The sequence below is a fragment of the Merops nubicus genome, unplaced genomic scaffold (genome assembly GCF_000691845.1).
Source record: "Merops nubicus isolate BGI_N331 unplaced genomic scaffold, ASM69184v1 scaffold2333, whole genome shotgun sequence".
Taxonomy (NCBI): Eukaryota; Metazoa; Chordata; class Aves; order Coraciiformes; family Meropidae; genus Merops; species Merops nubicus.
The window spans coordinates 9,617-18,547 of NW_008598031.1; the positions used below are offsets into that span (position 1 = coordinate 9,617).

Below are 8,931 nucleotides of genomic sequence, written 5' to 3' on the forward strand. Positions count from 1 at the left end.
AAAGGCCTGACCAAGATACTTTATCAGAAATAAAACAGGAAGGCTTGAATTTATTCAAGCAGTGAGCCTTCCTTATTTTGTGCACAACCATCAATATGAGTGTGAAGGACCAAAATTCAGCCTTGCTACTGACAGAAAATTTGTATTGCTTAACTCACTGTGCAGCACTGATACATGTAAGTGTTTGATCTGGCAGAACAAATAGCCTTCTGACCTGCAGGAAAAAAGAATGAAGTTTGAAATGGATTTGTTTTGAAATGGATTTGCTTTGAATCATATGTTGCTCTATGCATATTGAAAACAAGCAAAACAAACAACACAACAAACCAAATGAAAACTCTCCAAGCTTTCTGTGGTATAGCATTTGTCACTTTAAAGGATTTTTCCACACCCTTGACCATACCATGTTTCTTCAGAAGCTGCTTGGGATGCAAACTAGTGATGCTGTGACAGAAAAGTTACTTCACACCACAGCGTTGGCATTACTTGTTAACATCCAGCTCTGTTACCTTTTTTTTTTTTAATTCAGCATAATTTGCTGCACACTCAGCCACAGACCTGATACAGTTTATTCAGCTCATGTACTGCAGTTATTTCTCCACTAGCTGCAAATTAACTGATTTCATTGAAATGCTGAATGCTGCCCCGTTTCATCTGGGCCTACTGTGGAATTTTGAAAGGAGTCAGACAACCTCGAACAAAGCAGCACCAAGAATTCACAGTTCTCATTGATAGCAGTACTTTTTATTAGAAAGAATAACAAAGTGCTCTCCATAGGATTCATTTAATACAGAGTTTTTAAGAAATAATAGGATTTTTCATTTATATGGGCTCTTCTGACATGAGGATTTTTCAGTGCAAACAGAGTTCTCCAAGATGCTCCTACATGTTGAGTTTTTTATCTATATGCAGTAGTTCAAACATTTATGCATTTGGTGGGTGTGAAACAGCATTGAAGAGTCCATCCTTTAAAAAACAAAGGTTATGTAAAAGGCTTTCAGTATGTTTTACTGACAGAAATTAGTAACAACTCTCAGATGAGAAACAACATAACTTGTTGTTTAACAGATTTAAGGGACATTATTCCTTCATAAAGTCCTACACACAGATGCATAGAGGTGCTTTCAGTTCTATCAAGAACAATAAGCACATATACCAATATAAATAACATCAATTTTTACTCGATAGACAACAGTGAAATTGTCTTTTTTTTTTTTTTTTTCTTTCAAATTAACTTTCTGCTTTTTAGTTAGGGACATCTTTCAAATGCTTGGTGCTTCCTCTGCCTTTGAACTGCATGTGGATGGAAGGAAGGACATGATACAAGGGCTGTTCAGCCACTCTCCCTCGCTGCTGCCACATGTTTACCACCAGATTTCCTTTGACAGAGAGATGCATCATTCTACCACATTCCACCTTCCACTCTTTATGTCCAATCCTATCCCAGTCCTCTTCTTTCCTTAACTCCTCTTTCCTTTCCTTCAAATGACAGGGAGATAGCACAGCAACAGCACAAAATTAGGAAAGATGACTCAGCACAAACTTTTATATACAACGGAATGTATGAAACCAAACAGGTGAGGTGTATCTTCCATGCAATATTTCTTTTTTTTTCATTTTCAGGAAACCCAAGTCCATTAGGAGGGCTATTTTTTCATGTTCTCAAAACCAAAAAACCTGTATGAAGGACAAGTATTAAGTTACCCTCAAGAGAAACCATATAGAACATTCAGTGTACACAATCTTAGTCCAAAAGCTACCTTTCCCTAGAGCACATGTATACAAACATGAACATCAAAAGACCTGAAATGACTTCATGAGTGAAACAGTCATAGTCCTGCACGTGCTAAAAGGTTACATGCACATAAACAATGTCCTCACTGAACTCATCAGTCACACCCTTGGTTCATTGTTCCCCATTCCTTATGTACAGAGCAAAATCACCACTTCAAGGGAATACCACATGCCATCTCACAGCACATGTCTTTTTAAAAAGAGTAGCAACAAAGACATCACAGACTTTGTTTCCTACAGGATGAGAGGAATTGGATAATATCCTCCAAACAGTGTGGAAAGAAAGGAAGGATTTTTTTTTGTTTTTTTTTTTTTTAACAACAAGATGCTTTTGTAGTACAGCCCTTTTGCAGGAGAAGAACACATAAACCCACCATTATATCTGTACAAATATGCAAAGGTATAAACAGATGTGCTGCTTTCTAAGGGACTTGAAACACAACCAAAGTTTACCCCTAGGCACTTGTGAGTACAGTTCCTGCTTCTGAGTTGAGCCTGTACTTGCTGTTTGCTTTGGGACTTCCAGCTGTGAATAACAAACCCTTGTATCCAGGAACACCTTCTGTTAAATAATTTCCCTGCCACCAGTGTAACTATCTTACTAGATGCCAATCAACACAGGTTGCCATCTAAACACACAGCTGGGCCTCAGTCCCGCTCCCCTGCAGTCCTGCCAGTTCAGCAGAGCTTCTTGGATCCACAGTCAAGGTCATCTGAAGATCTGGAGAGGAGACCTGGCTCCTCAGGAGGTCATCAGAAACGCAGTGGCGTGTCTACAGATGGCATTCAGGCACACAAAGACTTTAAAGGACGTGGGCCTTCATGTTCACTGTCCCAAATAATTATTTCACCAACAGGAAAGTCTGTAAGGACTAGGGCCAGAGGTCCTGGAATTAGAGCCCAGCAACCAACATGATCCATGTAGACATGAAATCAGGCTTTAGCATCCAGGACTGGGACCATTGAGAAGCTCCCCTTATCTTCAAAAGTCTCTGGATAAAGATAGCATTTTCAACTCATCTATTGTTGATTCATAGTAGTCTAAAAATTTTTAGGAAAAAAGTCACTGCAAAAGGTTAAGTAGTTTTCTGTAAATTTCACATATTCTATTACATGTCCTTAAGTAAGTGTATAATTTCACTGTGCCATAGATGAAGTCAATTTTGCAATTATGTTTCTTACTAAAAGTACAGTAAATATTACATTGGTACCCTCATTGAGTAAAGATTCTGTCTTATTTTACTGTTTTTCTTTAAATCAGTGCATTCATCTTGGAAGCATTCAAGGATGCTCCTGGGGAGCCAGAGTGAATTTTGGTCCTATTCTTGAATGTATATACCCTGCTCTCCAATGTCTGTTGCCCTTGACATGCACCTATAGATATGCATTTTTGTTGCTTAGAATGGAAATCAATCAGTTAAGACTACCAAATAAAATGACCACCTGATTTCAACTCCATTCTTGTCTTGCATGAGGAAACAGCTCTCATTTGCTTATGTACACAAAGCTTCTGGCTCTGTTGGGTCCACACGGCAGCAAATTAGGGAAGCGTTAAGAGATCTGGTCTGATACCTGTCTGGTTGGTCCAACACTTCACACGTGACCCAGAGGAAGGAGACAATATTCTAACACTGCCATCTGGAATGGCAACTCTCCAACACTGCAGCTGTAACTACCTATGAGGTCCATGAATTATCCAAATATTTATCTTCAGAAGGAGGGCTAGGTGAAAGAGTAAGTATTAAAAAAAAAAAAAAAGAAAGAAAAACAGCAGCAGCAGTGGAGTACATTTCCAAACCCAAGGGAGAGCTACGTTAGATCACTTGGCCAATGCAGGACTGTGTTTCCTCCTAAACAACAGCTGAAGCCTTGTGGGAAGTCACTAGTATCAGTATAAAAGCATTTTGCTGGCACAGCTTGTTTCCCAGGGGAAAGCTTGCTACGAAGTGTATGAACCAAAGATGCTTTTGTGTCAGGAAGTTGTATCCACCTTATGAACATCTGTTGTTGCACGTTTGTTAGCAAACCTCTCTCCTGCAGATTTGGCTTTTCAGCAAAAAAAAATCATGCAGATTCAGGGAACAAACAGTTCACATTTTAAGAGTGTCCTCTTAAAACCAGAGAGGAAATTTTCACTATACAAAGCAAGAACTTTGGGGGAGGGAGGGAGGGGTAACAAAAATCCAGTCCTTGGACTAAGGCCCCAAAACTGCTCAAAACAGTACACTGGACACCATTATATTACAAACTTCTCCTGTTTTGCACATCAAAGATGTAATAGAGCACTGCTGACCTTGCTTAAAAAGCATATTTTAGTACCCCTCACCTCAAATGTTGGAAGCTCAGTGAAATGCAATTTGAAGCATTGCAGCTTTTGACATGCCACCCATTTACTTAAAACACAAATCCACTGACACAGTGACAGTGCTGAAATACATAAACTGAACAGCACCTATAAAATTTTACTGTTGTACATAAATAATGACAAGGCACAGAACAGCAACTAGTCCAAGAGCTTGTAGGCCAAGGAACCAGAGCATAACCCAGAAGAAGATAAAGATGACAGGTTCTACTATCCGTTCTCCGAAGTACATCCTTGTGAAGCCTATTCTGATAAGGCTTTTGTTTAGTTCACCAAAGAGAGTCCCCATCTTTTTGTAGTCATCTATTACGGGTTCTGCAGTGTGGTTTCTTTGCTCTTGCTGCACCTGCGGACAGAAAACAAAATTAGGGAATACACTGTACAATCAGTTCCTATTACTGTGACTCTGAACAAGTCTCAGCAGTTTCTGTTTGAATGCATAAAGTTAAGATATGCATGCAGTAAAACTACTACTTAAATGAAGAAACTGTAAATGTTACATAGCTTGTGACTTCGGTACAATATTAAGGATGACACGCACTTGTCCAAACCTGGGACATCTGAAGTGATACTACACACATAGGATATCCTGTCTCCCCTGCCACCCTAGAAGGGTACAACTGTCCCGCAGGTCACACATATCACCTGTCTGTGCAACGTGGATGTGAGGGCAACCAAGATTAGATGCCTGTAATTTCAGGGAAGGGATCTGACTGAGATAGATTTGTTATAAATTATTTCCAGAATCTCTTCAGAACCAGAAGAATGATACAAAACTATTAAGCATGAACTATAAATTATTTCACATCAAAAGCATAGTGAACTGAAGGGCTACTATCACCACTGAAAGAGAGGCATGGGTTTGACCAGGTCAACATCTGTCCTGATGTTGCTGTAGAAAGCTGTGAAAGGCAAAGGAATACACACCAAAGGACTGCGCAGACGCAAAGTGCTGGTACAAAGGAGCAAGGGGGAGAGGAGACAAGTTCTGCACTTTTCCCAAAAAGAAAAATGATGGTCCAAATGCACAGGAAGGCAGAAGCACATCTTTAGATGAGGATGCCACATTAAAATATCACTGCAGAAAACATGTATCTGTCTCAACATGTATATTGTAACTAGATTAAAGCTTGAAATTCCTTCTCTCCTTCCCCAGTGTACAGAGATCCTTTGCACAAAGCCTTGTGTTTAGGCATAACAGGGTGAACACAATTTTGATCAAGATGATGAACATGAGCTTTCTAATCCTTCCATTAGGCAGCAAGGAAAACACATCCAGCATGTACTCATCAATGTTTCAGTGAACTGATCAATAGCTCCAACAAATTGCCTGCAAATTCTATGTGCAGTTAGTCTACTCCTGGGTTCAGGAGCAAAAATGTATCTTTCTTTCTGTTTTCAAGGGTGGAAGCTATTCTGTGTCCCTGGTTCAATGACGTGATCTTGGTGAAAAAATAGAAATTCACTCCCACAGCAGTGCCAGGATCTCTATTAGAGAACAAGTAATAAAGTTAATTCCCATTCCTGCAGAAAAACCATCCACCAAAAACTAAAGGAAGATTTTCTTTCCCCCCCCTAGGCCAAACTTTTATGTTATGATGCAGAACCTTCTGACTGAATGAAGTTTGAGTGAAGCACCATACCTGCTACTAAAAAGAACCCCAAAGCCCCACAGTCCCCCAGCTATGTGTGTTTAAATATTTTTAAAATTTGCTTATTCATAGAGATTTTGGTTTAAGCTTCTGTACTGAATCCCATCAAAACAGGTATGTAGGAAGCCTAACTAGTAATGAATATTGTGTTCAGCTTTTCTGAGGTTCTACAGAAGAGCCTGAATGTGGAGAACTGCACTATTGGAGTTATAAATTGACAGCTGCCACCCTGTCTCTTTTCAGCCTGCTTCTCAAGCCCAGGTCATTTTCTTCCCCTCACTGGATACGGAACCCCCAATTTTCAGTACTTTGTCTTTAACTGTGCCTTATTTAATTTAAAAAAAAAAAAAAAAAAAAAAAAGTTGACTCAAGGTAACGTGGGCTGAGGCCAACTGCATGAAGTTCAGCAAGGCCAAGTGCTGAGCCCTGCACTTGTGTCACAGCCACCCCATGCAACACTACAGGACTGTGGAAGAGGGGCTGGAAAGGTGCCCAGTGGAAAGGGACCTGGGGATGTTGGTTGATAGCTGGCTGCATGTGACCCAGCAGTGTGCCCAGGTGGCCAAGAAGGCCAACTGCATCCTGCCCTGTATCAGAGTGTGGGCAGCAGGACTAGGGAAGTGATCGTTCCCCTCTGGTTGGCACTGGTGAGGCTGCACCTCCAATACTGGGTTCACTTTGGGGCCCCTCACTACAAGAAGGACATTGAGATGCTGAGAGTATGTCCAGAGGGTGACAAAGCTGGTGAAGGCTCTAGAGAACAAGTTTTATGAGTTGGGGTTGTTTAACCTGGAGAAAAGAAGGCTTAGGGGAAACCTTATTGCACTCTACAGCTCCCTGACAGGACGTCGTAGCAAGGTGGGGCTGGTCCTATTCTTCCAAGTAACAAGCAATAGGACAAAGAGGAAACAGCCTCAAGTTGTGTCAGGGGATGTTTAGGTTTGACATTTGGAAAAATTTCTTTGGCAAAAGGGTTGTAAAGCCCTGGAACAGGCTGCCCAGCAAAGTGGTTGACTCACCATCCCTGGAGTTTTTTAAAAGATGTGTAGATGTGGTGGACATGGTATAGTTGTGGACTTGTCAGGTTCAGGTTAACAGCTAACTTGATCTTAAAGGTCTTTTCCAACCTAAACAATTCTATGAAAGGCAGAGCATTTTATGAGGCCCTGCAGACTCACCCAGTCACAGGGTTTGCCACCCTGGGAACACTGTTATTACAGGAACTCTCATCTCTCTACTCCAAAAAGGCACAGGGAGGGAGACAAATTACCTTAAGTGGTTTATTGATCACAACAATTAGGGAAGAGAGAAAGGATGTGCTGGGAAGGGAAAACACATTTATTTGCTTCCTGCATGCCAAGAGCACATGCAGCAAGTGCCTATGGGACAATGGTAGAGGGCATCAGAGCTCAGCTCACACCAAGCAGCGCAGAGCCCACTTCTGAGAGCAACAGGGAAGGTCATGATTTCTCCTCTACATGTTTTCTAGCAAAGTAGCTTAGGCTTTGAGCCAGTTGCCAGTGCAACCAGGAGGGGGAAAACAAACAAAATACTTCTTTGCCTCTGCTTATGAATGGTACTCAGCCATGTCCTGGAAGCCTTTACACAGGGCAAGTGGAGCGCAGCACTGGCAAGGAGGCCACCAGCAGGCAGATACCCATGAGCTCTGCCTCACCAGGCCAGCTGAGGTCGATGAACTGTAAGTGTCCACACTGACAACGCCCCTCCTGGTGTGATGCAGCCATGAGACATGGGATTCTCCCAGCAGCCCCACCCTGCTGTGGTGAGCTGTGCAGTCTACCTGCAAGACGCTGTGCAGTCTCTTCGGCACGGTACAGAGTAAATTCCACCTTACTTAGGTTGTCCAGGTGTATATTTTTTTTTATTTTTTAAAATCAAGACACTACCTCACTCTCTCCTTCTCAAACAAAGGTAGAGTCATCAATTCCTAAAGCAATTATGCAAAACGATCTTCTAGGCACAGACTGATAAGTGTGTGCTTAATTACAAGACAAGCGTCAAGTTATTTTTGCAAATATTTTCAAGAGCTTACAAAAGCATTCAGAACAATCATGGATATTCGCAAGATTTCAAAGTTTCCTCCAGTTAGCTCAGGCTGAATATGTCTTGCTTCAAACAACTCGGCAAAAAACAAGTGAAGCTCAAAACAGATAATCAGCCATAAAACACAGATGGCATTTTTTTTCACTACTGTGCAATATTTCACATGCTGGACAAACGTTTCTTCAGAGGTGTAGCTAAAAGAACCATTAGGGCAAACACTCGTAACGTTACAATACTCCAAATTGCTTAAAGATATTAAGTAAGCTTTAACACTGAAGCTTGAAGTTCTCTCAGCCATTTTCAGGGTAACAATACAACAACATATAGTCCCCACAGATGTGCCAGTAGCTCTCAAACCACATCCTTAGAACCAAATACTTTTTTTTTTTCCCCCCACCCAGCAAAAGTACTTTTCTAAATGTTTTTAGAGACTGGCTGCCTTCAGCAAGCACAACATTCACATCCAACTCTTAATTTCCATAGGACTATTTTCCTTCTAAATCTTGGATTATTTTCATAGTAAATAAGGCTGAATCAGCTTGAAGCTAGACAGATACTACTGTACCAAAAAAACATAGAAAGAGAAATGCATCTACTCTGTGCAGCCCCCCCCCCCAGCTCCAGAACAGAGCTTCCTCATTTAAAAGCAAAAGAAGTTTCTGTTTCAAAGTTGCTGGTTTTAAAAATCAACAACTCAGCCTTGGCTTCGTAAGTTAAGAATTTTTTTGTGCCTGGAGCAGGAGCAGAGGGAATTTCTGTGCCTGCACTGGCCCCAGAGACAGCATGCTTTCAAGGCCTTTACAGCAGCTCTTCTCACAGCCAACATGTGCTATGCTGGGGGCAGCCCCAGGCTTCATTTGCCACAAAACAGGATGGAATGTCAGAGAGGTCTACTTCATTTACAGTCATTCCTTTGCCTTCCCTCACCCTTTGAAAAACAAGAGTGAAGAAATTCAGAGAGGTCTTGGGGAGCAGAAGTGCAGCCTGAAGTCTAAATGAAAATAGATGGACGCATGCCCAAAATAACTCCCAAAAAGAGAGGAACAGCAGTAGTGTCTC

At 41.4% G+C, this 8,931-nt stretch overlaps 1 protein-coding gene across 1 annotated transcript; it reads right to left on the reverse strand.

The window, feature by feature from the left end:
* Positions 1-4,256: 4,256 nt before the first annotated feature.
* On the reverse strand, positions 4,257-4,502 carry LOC103769657 (chromosome unknown open reading frame, human C4orf32; the record flags this gene model as incomplete). Its single annotated transcript, XM_008936879.1, has 1 exon — positions 4,257-4,502. A coding segment is annotated over one exon (246 nt), but the record flags the coding sequence as incomplete, so codon positions are not given.
* Between the last annotated feature and the right edge of the window lie 4,429 nt (positions 4,503-8,931).